This window comes from Leuciscus leuciscus (genome assembly GCF_965113295.1).
Source record: "Leuciscus leuciscus genome assembly, chromosome: 1".
Taxonomy (NCBI): domain Eukaryota; kingdom Metazoa; phylum Chordata; class Actinopteri; order Cypriniformes; family Leuciscidae; genus Leuciscus; species Leuciscus leuciscus.
In genome coordinates this window covers 39845291-39863279 of record NC_138725.1, presented here as the reverse complement: position 1 = coordinate 39863279, position 17989 = coordinate 39845291, and the positions used below count along the sequence as shown (strand labels likewise).

Sequence of the window (17989 nt, the reverse complement as noted above, 5' to 3'; positions counted from 1 at the left end):
AATTGTAAAAAACAAAGTACAAACTTTATTATTCTGTTTTTACAAAGGCACAAGCCTCTTTTCCCCAGTTTAAAAAAAAATACAATAGCTTCTCAACCAAACGGACTGACTGTCCCACATAAAGAGAAACAACAAAAATAGAAACAAAAAAATAAAGAGATGACAGACAATAAAAGAGGGAGAAGATGAGAGACAGGACAAGTCTGGAGACTGCGGAGACGGCCCAGAGGACATGTGGTGTGCCAGGACAAACGTTGAGGGTTAAACACAGCCGTGTGGTTCAAAAATCACAGCGAGAAGAGCTTCGGTCGAGGAGAACATCTCTTTGAAAATAAGAGTCACTCCTCGTTATACTACAGTAAGTGCTTCAGGTTCATAAAATCACCCCCGTTTCACTCGACACACCCAACCTCTGATATGTCCTCAGGATTTTCTTACAGTGATTTCTGTGAGTAGAAAATACACACAAAAAAATAGACACCCTGTGGCTTCGGTAGAGGAAATGTTCAAACGCGGGAGGGCGAAAGAGACTTTTTCGCAAAGACAAAACCGTTATTACAGACTTAACGTGAAAAACAAAAGACAGCACAAGCAGAACACTAGTCTCTATGACCCAAGCAAGCCATTATCCAAATATAAAAAGCGCACGAGAAAAAAAATTCTGCCAATATTAGATCATCCCATTCTTCTGGAAGCCCTGATTCCCAGCAGTCTTCACCGCAATATGAATCTGTCCAGCAGCAAAAAGATTCCCTGTAATATTTCATAAGGGAAGGGGGACATGCACTCCTTCGAATGCAAAAAAAAAAAGACACTTCTCATCTTCCTCTATGGCCAAATCTTGCCGACTTCAGCGCCGGCAACGCAATGCAAAACACAGCGGTAGATTGATCTGGAATGTTTGGAAACATCAACTGCGAGAAGAGATGAACATGGGGCGTGTTACATCTCACTCTCTAGCGCCATCTTCAGGGCTAAAGCTTAAGGCAGGCCTCTGTGCCTCTCAGTGCACACTGAAGCTGAGTTAAGGCAAGCCACTGGCCATTGTTCGGCACGGGATACATCTCTCAGTCCCACCAGGGGCATGAGGAGTTCACAGTATCGCATGGCTTATTCCAGGTGTCTCCAATTCTGGTCCTGGAGGGCAAATGTCCTGCTGAGATTAGCTCCAACTCGTCCCATACCCCACCTGTTTCAGGTATGTTTAATTGGGAACGGAGCTAAACTTTGCAGGACAATGGCCTTCCAGAAGCAGGATTGGACATCCCTGGCTTATCTGGAGAGTTCAAGCAGGAGTAGCACCACCTTGCTGTCCATGTGATTATCTGTGGCGCGTATGAACGCCAGGAAATACAGGGAAACTAAAACATTCAAGCGAGCAGAGTGCATAGAGCTAGAGCGCAAGATTACGGGCTAGTCACTCTCACTATACGCCGCAGAGAGCATCTGACGCGACTTGGACGAAAAACGGACATGACAATACTTCTGGGAGGAGACCAAAGTGGCCACGAAGTTCCTCTCAAAGGGGGGGGGGGTGAGAACCAAAAGAGCTGCATAGGCTGAGATCGGGCCACGACAACCCTGGTAGTGCTATTTCCACACTTCCTCAAAAACAACAAAAAAAAGCTTTACGCTTATATTAGCAAATGTGCTAAAAGCGACACAAATTTCCTCGCAGGTACGAGTACCTGGCGGTTAGCTTATTCCATTAATTTGACATACAAACGACATTAAAAAAAATTCGGCCAGAATTTTGAAATTACGACTTTAAAGACCGGACCGTGGGGGGCGTTTGGACGCGACGGAGGGAGTGCTTCACCCTACACCAACGTGTGTACTGGGAACCCAGCCCAGTAAAGGTGAGCGACAATAAGTGCACAAAGTCCCCCCTCTTTGCGTAATTTAAAAAGTGCGCACAATACAAAGCCCCTCTGAGCAGTGGCAATCATTGTCACGCTATTGAGAACTTGACAAATCGCCAAATCGCCAGCAAATGGGAAAACTAGAGGCGTGTTTACGCCCAGAAAAAAACTGAAAAGTAACATTTCCTCTAAACTTTCGGAAGCCATGGTGTGGAACAGGTTTCTGAAGTCTCATTGGCTCACAGTGATGCTTCAAGCCTCCCCAGAACGGAAAGAGGAATATGACGCAGCCAGAGCGGGATAGTGGGGCAAAGGGTTCGTTTTGAGAGATGAGACGTCCTGTAGCGCAGAAATGGGATTCCTCCAATCAGAACACTCTACTGCCCTCTTATGGGCAAAATGTAGGAGAACAGGAAGTGATGTAGGAGAACAGGAAGTGATGAAGCAGAGGCCTGGAAGACCTGTGGCAGATTCCGACAGATTTTGTGATTCCCCTCACAAAATCGCTAACCTGGGAGCGTGCGTTGGTGAAACTATAGACGACGGAGTATGAGTAAGAGCTGTATCATATGAATGTATCAACAAGTTACCAGAGTGCTATGGAGTTATAGTGTACTGCGTGAGTATACATAAACGTGCTCGTTCTGTATTTGCGGCACGTTTCCTGTAAACTTTCTTTTTTTTTCCTTTCAGTTTTTGTTTAGTTTTTTTCCCCCCCAAGAAACCTTCAAGTCATTGAGTCTGTGAGTCCCGTATGCGTGTGTAAAGAAGACAGCGACAGGAAGAGAGGAGAGAGAAAGAAAGAGTATTTCTGCGGAGGCCCTTCCACAGACCCCCTCACCCCTCTCCGTGCCCCCGGTTACATGTGGGGTGGATATGGGGATGGGGGTGACCGGGGCAGTTAACAGTCCTCAGATCCTTCGTTGTCAGAGGCGGTGTCGGAGTCTCCGGTGTCTGTGAGGACGCGGCCCGGGGTGACGATGACCGCCCGGCGCTTTTCCTCCTCGGGCACGACCATCCTGTCCTGCGTGCCTTCGATGTGCTGGATGGCCTGCAGGAAACAGGACGAAACTGTTAAGATGACTTTGATTTATTATGTTTTTGGCTGTTCAGTTGCATGTTATGATCTAAAACGGGCCAGACTAGTTGAGGTCTGAAGCTGCACAGAATGTAATAGAGCACTGCAGGAATGACGTATTTTTGTAGACCAAAACCCCAGAAACAAAGCACTGCCGTGAAAATTGTCCCAAAGTAAATGGGTTTTTGGTTAAATGCCTGAAATACGGTCTGTGGTCAACACAAGCTTAAGATATTTTCACTTTTTATTCTACGGCATAAACTACATCAGTAGGCTAATACCACCTTGTGATTTTTATAAAGTTTTACTTGTCTTGAAAAATGTGGTTGCTAGCAAGTAGCTAACTGTAACTACTGTAACGAAATGTCGTGTCGAACAGGCAAACTCATCTACACTCTAGTTTGCTTTTACAACCTCATTGTGTTTATGATCACGCTCTTTTAAACTATTATAACTCAGAGATGTTTTTAAAGACATATTCATAAAGACAAAGTTTTTAAAGACAATCAGAATTTGTTCTCTGCATGTCCAAGTAAATGCACACACATTAGGAGCAATGAGTAGTGGACACACACTGCAAACCACAGACACACACATTTTTGCTGTGGCGCCCGGGGAGTGATTGGGGGTTAGGTGCCATGCTCAAGGTCACCTCCGTCATTTCCTGCCGGTATTGAGAATCGAACCCACAACCTTCGGGTTACCAGTCTGACTCTCTAACCATTAGGCCATGACTGGCCCCAAGTCTTTAAATAAAGACTGAAAGAGTTGTTGGAAGCCTAGTAAAGCTGACGCTGAAGTCATTCGATCGCAGCGTAGTTTGATTTAGCAAATGTTTAAATACGATTGCATTTAGGCTTAAAAATGTATAAAAGTTGTGTTCATTTGAGAATTATCAAGATAAAAAAAAAAAATAATAATTATGCAAGAATCATAAAGTTTTGTTGATCACAGAGATCTTATTTTTGCAACAATCCAAAGGCCAATGGAAAAATCCTATTGGGTTTTTGTCAAGGGAACCAGAGTGATAAGTTGGCCAACAAATATACGTCATCACTACAGCGCTCTATTAGGCCTCAAAGACCTGTCAATTGGTGCCATTTCCACACTTTTTTTTTTTTTTAAAAAAGAAACAAAGACTTTTACACTTGTACTACATGAAATAGATAAACTGGTCAACATCACTCAGAGAGGATTCCCATGCTAACAAAATCACTTGCTTGAGTGGAATATTCCTGTTATTATCCATGATCTGTCAGGCTCAGTTTTTTTTGTGAGGTTTACAACGGTTATGTGCAATAAAGAGTCAAAGAAGATAAAATAGATTAACAGATAAAAAGCAGAAAAACTGCGTTCAGTTATTGACATTATTTAAATTTTTTGGTATCACTGAACTTCTTTTAGAAAGACAAATTGTTTAGTTTGTTCATACAACCCAGCTGAAAACGAGTCATAAATATATAGTTTTGCACATCCTTAAGCCCCCGATATACTTCAAGCGAAGTTGAAGAACGAACTGCTGTGACATAATTTCTAACTAAATCAGGCCAAAACGAAGTTTGTTTGGGGAGTTCGAAACAGCTTGCCGGGAAAAGTTCGCTCCGGCTTGTAAACGCCTTTGTACTCCCATTGGTCTGTGGCGATTATGTAATAGGAATCACGAGGAAATCTTTTCCGTTTCATTTCTCCTGTTGAGTGGGTCGAGGTCAGACGTCCGTGAGTGAAAACATGAACACACTGAAGTTGTGCTTCTGATGAAACGAGACACTGACACTGATTTTCATGTTTAATAAAGTAAAGCTACTTGATTTTAAGAAATCTATTGTATAAAGTGCTATATAAATAAACATGGCTTTACCAGAGTGCTGAATTGCAGAGCTCGTGCAAACATATCCATGCTTGCTGTGATCAGATGCTATTCTTATGCTTTATTAAAAATATGCTTGCTGTTTTCTCAATATTATTGTGTTATTGAGAGGAAAGCGTGCAGCACACTTTGTCAGCATTGGGCGGCGTCAGATGTTCGATAACAGTATATCGCTGCTCACGTATTTTGAACTTCGATTTAGCCCTAAACAAAGAACGAAAAATAACTTTGCCGTGAGTATATCGGGGCCTTTAGTCTGAGCAACAACTGTTAACCAATATAGATAAGTAACAACACTGCATAATGTGGGAGAAAAACATTTCTGATAAAAAAATAAATAAAAAGATGGAATTGTGATTGTGATTCATAATGCATTTTTTTTTTTTTGGCTCCAGGTTTTCTATGCTTGTTTGTAGCGCTGCACTCACTTTTAAATGGATTCGGGTGCCGTTCTTTAGTGTCTGTGAAAACATATATGGCCAATAAGCCACATATAAGTAGTTAAATCTCATTCATGACTTTTTCCTGGAGCTGGGTAGACTTGTGTTTTACCTGCACAATGGTGTCCAAGTTCTGTCGTGATGTGGATGCTGTGTTGATCACAGAGGCGGGGCCCATGGTAACCACGGTGACATGATGGGGAGGGGGGGGCGGCGCAGGGGCGGGGACGATTACTGTGGCGTGATGAGTGGGTGCAGGCGGCGTGGCAGGAGAAAACACCTGACGAATAAAGTAGGACAACAAATTAAGGACAACTTTTCCATGAACAAAGAACCTACACTTTATTCATGCATACATTTACTTTCTTATATTTTTATGGTCTTATTGTGCACAATTCAGCAGAAGAGAGAAAAAAATCTTACACTAGTTTAAAAGTTTGGGTCAGTAAGATTTTTTAAAAATGTTTTTGAAGAAAGTGTCTTATGCTCACCAAGACTACATTTGTTTTGTCAAATATTATTACAATTTAAAATAATATATTGTAAAATGTAATTTATTCCTGTGATCAAAGCTGAATTTTCAGCATCATTACTGCAGTCTTCAGTGTCACATGATCCTCCAGAAATCATTCTAATATGATGTTTTGATGCTCAAGACACATTTCGGATTGAAATTTTTTTTAAGGACTCTTTGCTTGAATAGAAAGTTCAAAAGAACAGCATTTATTTGAAACAAATCTTTTATAATGTTGTAAAAGTCTTTACTGGCACTTTTTATGATTTTATTGTGTCCATGCTGAATAAAAGTACTAATTTCTGAATCTCACTGACCCAAAACTTCTCAACTCTACTGTAAAATATTTCTCGGTTCACATAAAAATAACACACAAAAAAAGGACAAAAATAATATTACATGATGGGTAAAATGAAGTCCCGCCCTACATTATTAAATGAATATTGCGTCACTCAGAAATTTGTCACTTTATAGAAGTTAAATGTCATTTGATGTGGTCTTTAACTCTTCTAATGCCCTCTAGTGGATCATCACATCAGATCAACTCGTACAAACTCAAGTTGACATGGTGCATTGCAAAACTGAGGGCCTCTCTTTTATTCTGTGCTTGAATGACGGTTAGTCTGTCAGTCAGTGTTAGTGCATCAGTTATAAGAGCGAGAAAGCGAGTCTGTCTGACCAGCGGGCTGCGAGCAGGGGTGCTGGTCTCTTTTCCCAGCTGTTCCTGCTGCTGCTGTTGAAGGCGGAGCAGAGTTTGCGACTGCACATGCTGTTCCTGGACCTGCTGTGCGATCACCTTTAGCTTCTCAGGGTACAAGTGGGCATCCAACGAACGGATCTAACAGAAACACAGAGACCCTTGGTCAGCACATATCTAGAAGGTATAGGAGAGCAGTGTTTGCTCTTAATACGTTTTTTTTTTTTTGCCTGCGGAAGTTTCTTAAGCGAGTTTCGTGGATAGCGGCAGAGATTGGGGTTTAATTTGCACTTCAAGTGTGATGTTCAGAAACGATTCATGCTCTCAGGGGAGCTGTGCACCTTCTGTGAAATCTCATTAAATATGCAAAGACTAAAGCGAGCTAATTTTAGCGAACTGATGCAGCAAAAGAAAAGTTTGATAACAGATTTCACAGATGACAACTCTACAGCACCGGGCCACGATCAATAACAGATACGAAAGAGATTTAGCCGAGCAAAACTTTGAGCCACGGATCAAACTGCAACCTAATGAGTTCTATTGAAATCTGTCAAATACCAATGACAAAAATCTATTATAAAAGAGAACACCCTCTGTAATGGGAGATGGCATATAATCAAAATAAGCTAAAAGGTGTTTAATATTAATTTAGGACTTGATAAATCCCTACAATTTTCTTGAGCATATCCTTTTTTAAACTTGAGCCAATAAGATTGCAGATAGATATGTGTGTGCGTATATTTCTTGCTATATATCTATCTTTCTATCCATCTATATATGCATATGTCTATCTATCTATCTGTCTATCTATCAGTCTGTCTATCTATCTATCTATCTATCTATCTATCTATCTATCTATCTGTCTGTCTGTCTGTCTGTCTGTCTGTCTGTCTGTCTGTCTGTCTGTCTGTCTATCTATCTATCTATCTATCAGTCTGTCTATCTATCTATCTATCTATCTATCTGTCTGTCTGTCTGTCTATCTGTCTATCTGTCTGTCTGTCTGTCTGTCTGTCTGTCTGTCTGTCTGTCTATCTATCTAATACATATTTATATACAGAGAACGATAAAGAGTATTTTAAATAAACCACAACATACACACAGATATATGAGAACCAATATAATAAGATAGATATCTATTTATAAAACAACAACAATAAAAACTACTTACACTAGCTGATTTTTTTTTTTTTTTACTTGACCGCTACGATAAAAATAGACCAATAAGTTGCCACATGTACTAATTCAGACTGATACAGATGAAGTGAAAGTGACGTGACGTGTAGCCAAGTATGGTTTCTCATACTCTGAATTTGTGCCCTGCATTTCACCCATCCAAATGTACACACACAGCAGTGAATATTGAACACACACACACACACTGTGAACACACACAGCAGTGAGTATATGAAAACACACACACACACACTGTGAACACACACAGCAGTGAGTATATGAAAACACACACACACACACACTGTGAACACACACAGCAGTGCGTGTTCACCGTGTGTTTGTTGCTTAAGATAAAACTTAAGCAGCAAACATTGCCTAATACTGATATGTCCACAAATATACCTGTTCTTCCAGCATCATGCGCACGGAGCGCTCTTTATCCAGCTGTTGTCGGAGTTCGATCATCTCTCTCCGCAGATCCTCCACCTTCTCCTCCTCCAGAATGTCTGGGGATCCGATCCCTTCATCTTTCTCCTCGGCGCGCCTCCTCTTCGGAGACGAGCCGCTGAACTCCTTCTGAGGGGAGGAAGAGGAAAACGTGAGACGCCAGGAAGGAAAGCGTGTGTGAGAGAGAGAGAGGAATGAAGATACAGGATATGCAGTGAAGAAGACGGTTTCACGAGCTTCACCTGTATGTAGCGTTTGAGTTGGGTGTTTTGTTGCAGCAGCCGTGTCTTCTCCTGCTCCAGAGAGAAGATGTATTCGGCCGTCTGCTGTAAGATGGCAGCCTGAGAAAGAGAAAGAGATCACATTACATCCATGTACTGGTAAAATGTGAAGGATGCTAGAAGTACACTTCCATTCATAAGTTTGGGGTCATCAAGAATGAATAGTTTTATCCAGCACGAATGCTTTAAGAATGAATTGATTGATCAAAAATGATCAATGTTAGAAAATGTCTTTCTTCTATTCATCAAAATATCCTGGAAAAAAGGTTTCCACAAAAATATGAAGCAGCACAACTGTTTTCAACATTGATAATAATCAGAAATGTTTATTGAAATCATCATATCTGAATGATTTCTGAAGGATCATGTGACACTGAAGACTGGAGTAATGATGCTGAAAATTCAGCTTTGATCACAGGAATAAATTACATTTTACAATATATTCACATAGAAAAACTGTTATTTTAAATTGTAATAATAATATTCCACAATTTAATTTTTGATCAAATAAATGCAGCCTTAGTGAGCAGAAGAGACTTCTTTCAAAAACACACACACAAAAAAACTTGATTAAAACAAAGAAAATGAAAATCTAAATGTTGTGCTGGCACATACGCTGAGATCAAATCTAGATTTAAATGAGAATGTTTGCTAACCGTTCACCCCAAAAATTAACATTGTCATTACTTGCAAACCTGTTTAACCTTAATCAGAAAATAATGTTCACGCAGACCTTTCCAATGCAATTAAGCAGACGGGAAGATCAGCAATAAATGACTTAAATTTCAGTCTGTTTAAAAAAAATGTAAAAAACGCTATCGTATGGGTTCAAAAGACATGAATGGCGCACACATTCACTGAAGATCTTAACATCCGCAGTAGAAGTGCCACTAGTTTTGAAAGGTCTCTAAAAAGTTATAACTCTTAAAAATGATTAACTTACAAATCAATCAATCAATCAAAAGCATTGTAAGTCAAGATAATCGTAGAGACCATTGGTGGCCATGGCAACGTCCAATGCTTTTGGGAAACACAGCCCTGGCTCACAAAACTGTTCTGAATGATTCATTCACACATTGGACTGATCTGATTTAGCTCAATGACTCAATCCCAACTCACTGGAGGAGAAAATTTCAAACAACTATCAGATGTCTTCAGAAGTTTTGCAATTTAGCATTGCAAGTGATATGGACTGCTTTCCAATCCTTGTTTAAAGCTTTAAACTCATTTGGGTTTGGAACAACATGAGGGTGAGTAAAAGTATTGTCATTTCTGAGAGAACTACTCATTGAGATCAACAGTCTTCCCAGATTGTCGACTCACCTTGCTTAGCTTTTCTCCGTCACTATGCGGGATGAGTGTTTTCAGGGACTGGAAGCCAGCGTTGATGCTCTGCATGCGCCGGCGCTCATTACTGTTGGCGATTTCCCGCCGAATACGCCGTTCCTGGTCCCGCGCCGTCTCTGGCGTGAGGGGAATGTTTGCTAAGCTGTGAAGAAGAAATGTTACACTGCACTTTAGTCTTCTTCAAATGAATGAAAATGTATAAATATTACATGAAAAGGTATAAATATTACATTTAACCTGTTAACCGTTTCGAGCATAGATCTGAATTTAAATGGTGAATGCTTTGGACTCTTTTTAAAGAAGACACTCGGCTGATTATTGCAGAAGTGAAAGCACTTCAAAAAATGGAAGTGTAGAAATAATTATACCGCTGGTTTCACAGACAAGGCTTAAGTCTAGTCCTACACTAAAATGCACGTTTAAGCTGTTTTAACCTAAAGCATATTGCACTGATACATCTTAAAATATTTCAGCATCATTGTTTTGTCTCAAGATTCACACCAGTAATGTTTTTTTTTTTCTAAGGCACATTTATAAAAGCTACTTAAATGCCTTAGTTCAATTAAGGCCTAATTCTGGCTTATTCTAAGTCCTGTCTGTGAAACCAGGCCATGGAAATCTATGGTTACTGTAATGCAAATGTACTCAAATGAAACACTTATAATTAAATACAATATATATATATTTTGCAAACTAATTTGAACTATAAAATTGGTACAAAATAAGCAATATGTCTAACCAAGTTGTGTTACAAATTTAAAGTTGAGGTCACTCAGAAAACTCTCAGATTTCATCAAAAATATCTTAATTTGTGTTCCGAAGATGAAACGAAAGTCTTACGGGGTTTGGAACGACAAGAGGGTGAGTAAATGACAACTGGATTTACATTTTTGGGTGAACTAACCCTTTAATTAATGAGGTCGTAAAGCACTTAAAGAAATGGTAGTTTGATTACTATATTGAAACACTGTGTTATTTAAATAATGCTATAATTTACTTCAAAAAATACTAATATTGGTATTACAATGCTGTTGTTTTTTATTTTATAGTACTTTTTGTTAAGGAAACCTGGCAAAATGTTTTGTTTTGGAATTAAATGTAAACACTGATTCAATAAAAGTTGAATAAAGTTAAAGGATTTCTTTAAAAAATAACATTCTAACATAAAACAGCCAAGTGTTTTTTCCTTGCTTACATCCCTAAAACAGAATGCAACATTAAGAGTATAGGAGTGTAAAGTAATAAATACTGACTTTCAATAAAAGTTGAATAAATGTTAAATGATTTTTATTTAAATAAAACAACTAAAAGTGCCCACCCCCTTTGGCTTAAATCCCTAAATCAGGATGCAAAAATGGGAAAGAGAAACATTAGAGTGCAACGTAGAAAATATTGACTTTCCTGAATGCTCATTCAAGTCCATTGTCTCTAAACTCAAGCCCCTGGAAATCTCTGCCTCACACGATCACATGCGTGCTTTGGCCGAGGAAATCAAACCCTAATTGAACTTCCTCCCTGTCTGGGCATCTCACGGGGTATCTCTGGAAAGCCTCTCTTATCAGCAGCGCCTCAGCTGCGTGAGGACAAACACGGGGAACAATTGTGCAGGCGCACATGAGGGGAGAGAGAGGTTTCCCTGCTCGCTTCCTTACGTCCAAGCGGCTCAAAACCCGGCAAACAGATCCCATGCCAAAATCACAACAAGAGCCAACAGTGGAACGAGAGATACGGTCAGATCAGCCGTTTCCAGCCGTACACATGAATGTGACCCAGCTTCTTTTATGCATGAAAATGAAACGGTCAGAAGAGAATTTTGATTTCAGTGTGAGGCGAGAGAACTTGCACTGGTATAATTAAAGCTTCCATTACAATAATTTTTTTTTTTTAAATGTGTATATATATAATATATATATATATATAACTTAAAGTAATATGCAAAACTATCGATAAAATATTGAATTAAAACTGCTTATTAAAAATACATTTATATATAATAATAAATTATTACTTGGCAAGAATAATCATTTAAATTCATGATTTCATCATACAATAATAGTAGTGATATGACAAGATTGAATTCATAAAATAGTAATGAGCACTACTCATCTGTCTGGGTATTTTAAATCACAACACACAAATTAAATGCTATAAAATAACAATAAATTATTGAATGCATCCCGGACTGTTTTGAGACCGCTTTGAAATTATGTGAAGGAATAATTGCCTTTGCAACTTAAACATGGTTTTAGCAAAAATAAAAAAGCCAGTGTACTAGATATACTTTAACTACAGCTTAATTTCACCGCCATAATAGCATGTATTAATGCTTTGTCTTGTTTTAAGGGTGACTTTTTAACAGTCTGTCAAGGGTCTACAGATGAAAAATAACATGCGTGTCAAATTCTGGCACATTTACAGCCATGTTCATTAATGTGCACTGCCCCTGTAAACAAATAAACAAACAAAAGGTAACAACATGTAGGCTACTCCCTTGGTGTTTTGGACTTTTGTATAAATAATTGTGTAGTATTTGTACATTGGAAGCCTTCATTTAATCTATATTGAAGAAACATGGAATTACCTGTAAAAAGAGCTGCAAAGTTCACCGTGAACAACCACCCCTTTGAAGACATCATTTGTATGCCAATTGACATACGGGAAAAACTACAATTCCCAGAACGCCCTGCGCTAATGGATCGCAGATGCGTTGACGGGGCCTTCCTTCAACAGCATACACACCCCCTTATTAAAATAACACCAGTTATCAATTTACTAACCTCTAAATACCTCACATTTAATTCACAGTGGGCCGAAACTAAAATATCAAGCGCAATAACGAACATAGTCGCTGGCCTAAATAAAAAACATCGTGTTCACAGCTGACACGGTCCGCCATTACAACAATGCGCCTCGCTCTCGCGCTTCCTCCGTCCATGCGGCAGCAGCGACGCAGAGTCCAAATATCATCTGATCTCTCTCACACCGCGCGCACGGCGAGATTTCTCGCGCGTTACGCCTATTTCAACCTCATATCGGAGACACTCGAGAGCAATGGCAGTCTGGAGACGTTTAACATTTAGTTGCATTGAGAAACAGACGACGCCAAATGCACGAGCCACAAGCATGGCCGCACTGCCCACAATAACTTAAGCCCATAAAACACACACCAGAACACGCGAACTTCAACCCAAACACACTTTTACCCTATAAACCTCTATGCATGACGACTGATTCATGGGTGTAACGAAATATGCGCGGTTTCTAACATTAAACACGCGCGCGAGATCAGCAGCGTGGTGTGTGTGCATGCAACCACGTGGTTTGTGTTTGTTAGACACAAAATGTATCGATTTCGCCGAGATATTACACAGGTAACACTGACCTGACAAGCCAAGAGGGTTCCATAGACCCCCAGGAGATGAATTAAATTTAGAAAACCGAGTCTCGCGCTGGTTACGTCCTGTCTTAACCCACTAGATGGGCGCATGTACACAATAACACAGAAATCATGCGTGCATGTTACTCTAGTAGTAGTGCTGCCGCTGTTGGCGCGCGATTAAACAATCGCGCACATATGTGTGCGTCTCGAGCGCAATGATTTTAAAGAGGGTCTCACGTACCTGCACAAGCCCCCTATGACTTCTTTCTCGGTTTTCCTGAAATGTTGCAAGGAGGGCACCTTCTGAGCTGGTACCATGAAATACTCCATGCTTCCCCTCTTCTCTCCAGCTCTGGCTCCTCGATTCTTCTTGTACTTTATTGATTTAAAAAACAAAACCGTCTATTTGTCATTTAATAAGAAGCGCGTTCTGCTGATTTCGGGCATGAGCGCGTGAGATGAGTGTTGAGTTGTAAGGTTACTCTACTCTTCCAGCTGATGGGGTTCCCTCGTAGTGTGTGTGTGTGTGGCGCTCGCTTGCTCTCTTTCCCTCCCTCCTTCTGCATGTGTGCGTGTGTGTGTGTGTTTGCAGCTGATCGGATGTCTTTCAAGGCGGGAAACAGCTGGTAGGAATCACACACAGCCCTGCACTACCAAAAAGCCTCCTTCCGCCGAACGGGGGGACTTGCATGTAAACAAAGGAGTATTGCAACAGCGACCATATTATTCACCAGTAATCAGCTGGACTGTTTCACGCTTATTGCATGACAGAAAGCGCACTGTAATACATTCATTTAAATGCATTTAAATATCCGTCTCGTGCGCGCATTTCTACTGTGCATATCCAAAGTGCATTATTGCTTATATGCATTATTGCTCACTCACGTAAATATAGGCACATACATATTCATATGGAAAATAAAAAGCTACTCATGAAACAACATATTTACATGCTATATATAGAATAATATATATAATGTACACGTATATTTTTACATGCTATATATATATATATATATTGCATGTAAATATGTTGTTTTATGAGTATGAACTATATGCATCAAAGCACCATAATGCTTATTGAGATTAATAAATCAGTCAGTGCATGTATTAGTAAGTGAGCTTTTTATAGCGAAATTAATGCATGAATATTAAAATATTAATTTATGCCTTGCATTGCTCATATAGCTTAAATACAGTTTTATTTTTGTATTTGAAAGCACGATCCTAAAATGTCAACGCGCTGTGCAGAATTCTATAATATTGTTAAAATGATCAGTGCTTGTAAGCAGTATCGTTTTTTTTTGTAAGCGAACTTTTATAGCTAATAAAGAACCAAATGTAAAATTTCAACGCATTAAAATATCATTATATTAATATATTAGCCTATTTTATCTGGATCTGTTGCAAAAGATTATTTCCTTTAGTAAGCGCGCTTTATATTTGAAAACGATTTAAAAGAATCAATGCACAATGCAATTGTTAATGAATGATGCTCTTGCTCTCGATGTGAACTATGTGAGTGTGAAGGCTGGTTCTCTTTGACTGGGGGTGAAACATGCGGGATCAGCTGACACTGCTGGCAGGAGGAGAGAGGAGAGAGAGGGCTGACACTCAAACACCATTTTGGGTGCATGAAAGTTGTAGTTGTAGGAGGAGGAAGAGGAGTTACCTAATCGCTTACTCGAAGCACAAATCACACACACAGACAAAATGGGAGCGGTCATGAAGAACCCGGAAATGTGCTTTACTGTGTGTGACTGTTACATGCTGAGGGCAAGAACGCGGACGCGCATGAACACGCGTGCACGAGACCAGGGAAATCACAGTTTCATTTGCTACTGCATAATACGTCCATTTTTTTAATGTGTTTTATATACAATATACATATTTTATTCATAATAATATTGTAAAATAATATTTGTATTATAATAAAATTATATAGTTATATCTAAAAACAAAACAATGTTAGGCCTATTTAAATGCATTATTTTTTTTACATATTATTAAAAAAATAATGCATTTTAATAATATGTACCCACACTCTCTCTCATATATATAGAGAGTGTGTGTACTGGTCAAAAGTTTGGAAACATTACTATTTTTAATGTTTTTGAAAGTCTCTTATGCTCGTCAAGCCTGCATTTATTTGATCAAAAATACATTTTCTTTTTCCATATTTTGAAATATTATTTCTATTGTTTTCTATTTTAATATAGTTTAAAATGTAATTTATTTATGTGATGTATAAAGCTGAATTTTCAGCATCATTACTTATCATCATCACATGATCCTTCAGAAATCATTCTGATATGATAAAGTTATTATCAATGTTGGAAACAGTTGTGCTGTTGTGTTTGTGGAAACCGTGATACTTTTTTCAGGATTCATTGATGAATAAAAAGTTTAAAAGAACAGCATTTATTCATCTTTTCTAACAATATAAATCTTTACTATCACCTTTAAAAAAATATCATTTTAATACATCCTTGCAGAATAAAAGTATTAATTTCTTCTTCTTTTTAAAAAAAATGAAAAAAGAAAATTACTGACCCTAAACTTTTGAACGGTATTGTATATTATTACAAAAGTTTTTTTGTTTTAAATAAATGCTGTTTGTTTGTATTTTGTTGAAAAAGTTTCATAGATTATAAAAAAAACATTAAGCAGTATTAAACTGTTTCCAACATTGACAATAAATCATAATTTTATGATTTCTGAAGGATCATGTGACACTGAAGACTGGAGTAATGATGCTGAAAAATCAGCTTTGATCACAGGAATAAATTAAATTTTAAAGTGTATGAGGAAATCATTATTTTAAATTGTAATAATATTTCAAAATGTTTCTGTATAATGTATATGTATACTGTATATGTTCTGTGTATTTGATAAAAATAAAAAAAGAAGAAAAAAAGCAGCCTTGGTGAGCAGAAGCAGAAAAACAAAAAATAGTAATGTTTCCAAACTTTTGACCAGTACCATATATATATATACAGTGGGGAGAACAAGTATTTGATACACTGCCGATTTTGCAGGTTTTCCCACTTACAAAGCATGTAGAAGTCTGTAATTTTTATCATAGGTACTCTTCAACTGTGAGTGACGGAATCTAAAACAAAAATCCAGAAAATCACATTGTATGATTTTTAAGTAATTAATTTGCATTTTATTGCATGACATAAGTATTTGATACATCAGAAAAGCAGAACTTAATATTTGGTACAGAAACCTTTGTTTGCAGTTACAGAGATCATACGTTCTTGACCAGGTTTTCACACACTGCAGCAGGGATTTTGGCCCACTCCTCCATACAGACCTTCTCCAGATCCTTCAGGTTTCGGGGCTGTCTCTGGGCAATACGGACTTTCAGCTCCCTCCAAAGATTTTCTATAGGGTTTAGGTCTGGAGACTGGCTAGGCCACTCCAGGACCTTGAGATGCTTCTTACAGAGCCAATCTTTAGTTGCCCTGGCTGTGTGTTTCGGGTCGTTGTCATGCTGGAAGACCCAGCCACGACCCATCTTCAATGCTCTAACTGAGGGAAGGAGGTTGTTGGCTAAGATCTTGTGATACATGGCCCCATCCATCCTCCCCTCAATACGGTGCAGTTGTCCTGTCCCATTTGCAGAAAAGCATCCCCAAAGAATGATGTTTCCACCTCCATGCTTCACGGTTGGGATGGTGTTCTTGGGGTTGTACTCATCCTTCTTCTTCCTCCAAACACGGCGAGTGGAGTTTAGACCAAAAAGCTCTATGTTTGTCTCATCAGACCACATGACCTTCTCCCATTCCTCCTCTGGATCATCTAGATGGTCATTGGCAAACTTCAGACGGGCCTGGACATGCGCTGGCTTGAGCAGGGGGACCTTGCGTGCGCTGCAGGATTTTAATCCATGACGGCGTAGTGTGTTACTAATGGTTTTCTTTGAGACTGTGGTTCCAGCTCTCTTCATGTCATTGACCAGCTCCTCCCGTGTAGTTCTGGGCTGATCCCTCACCTTCCTCATGATCATTGATGCCCCACGAGGTGAGATCTTGCATGGTACCCCAGACCGAGGGAGATTGACCGTCATCTTGGACTTCTTCCATTTTCTAATAATTGCGCCAACAGTTGTTGCCTTCTCACCAAGCTGCTTGCCTATTGTCCTGTAGCCCATCTCAGCCTTGTGCAGGTCTACTATTTTATCCCTGATGTCCTTACACAGCTCTCTGGTCTTGGCCATTGTGGAGAGGTTGGAGTCTGTTTGATTGAGTGTGTGGACAGGTGTCTTTTATACAGGTAACGAGTTCAAACAGGTGCAGTCAATACAGGTAATGAGTGGAGAACAAGAGGGCTTCTTAAAGAAAAACTAACAGGTCCGTGAGAGCCGGAATTCTTACTGATTGGTAGGTGATCAAATACTTATGTCATGCAATAAAATGCAAATTAATTATTTAAAACTCATACAATGTGACTTTCTGGATTTTTGTTTTAGATTCCGTCACTCACAGTTGAAGATACCTATGATAAAAATTACAGACTTCTACATGCTTTGTAAGTAGGAAAACCTGCAAAATCTGCAGTGTATCAAATACTTGTTCTCCCCACTGTATAGTTGTGTGTGTATATATATATATATATATATATATATATATATATATATATATATATATATATATATATATATATATATATAATTTTAAACAAATACTGTTTGTAGTCTGACCATAAATTGGCCATTACAAGATTTGTTGTTTTTGTGGTCCAGGATTGGAACATTGAATGTGTTTTGGGAATAATTATGCATAAAATCAGATTAGGTTTAGGAAACCCAATGTACACACACACACTGTAAAAAGTGACTTTGAGGAACCTTATCCGACTTTTGTTGGTGTAGCCTAATGTAGTCAGATTGATTC

The 17989-nt window shown here is 39.0% G+C and overlaps 1 protein-coding gene across 4 annotated transcripts; it reads right to left on the bottom strand.

The window, feature by feature from the left end:
• On the bottom strand, window positions 1-13701 carry tfap4 (transcription factor AP-4 (activating enhancer binding protein 4)). 4 transcript variants are annotated; one of them, XM_082181907.1, is made up of 8 exons: window positions 13330-13699; window positions 9686-9851; window positions 8324-8422; window positions 8037-8210; window positions 6441-6599; window positions 5360-5527; window positions 5236-5268; window positions 1-2913 (listed from the first exon to the last, which is right to left on the bottom strand). In XM_082181907.1, the coding sequence occupies exons 1-8, from the start codon at window positions 13416-13418 to the stop codon at window positions 2764-2766; spliced, it is 1038 nt and encodes a 345-aa protein (XP_082038033.1). In that variant the 5' UTR covers window positions 13419-13699; the 3' UTR covers window positions 1-2763. The 4 variants fall into 4 exon arrangements, with proteins under 4 accessions (XP_082038033.1, XP_082038036.1, XP_082038035.1 ...); XM_082181910.1 differs by lacking the exon at window positions 13330-13699 and adding an exon at window positions 12291-13316; XM_082181909.1 differs by lacking the exon at window positions 6441-6599 and having other exon boundaries at window positions 13330-13701.
• Between the last annotated feature and the right edge of the window lie 4288 nt (window positions 13702-17989).

Coding starts and splice junctions, on each gene's coding strand:
- tfap4 (XM_082181907.1), bottom strand. CDS start 13,418: ATGGAGTATTTCATGGTACCAGCTCAGAAGGTGCCCTCCTTGCAACAT. Junction 6,600..8,036: donor GCATGATGCTGGAAGAACAG/GTATATTTGTGG, acceptor TGTTTCTGTTAG/ATCCGTTCGTTGGATGCCCA. Junction 5,528..6,440: donor CCCCTGCTCGCAGCCCGCTG/GTCAGACAGACT, acceptor TTTATTCGTCAG/GTGTTTTCTCCTGCCACGCC.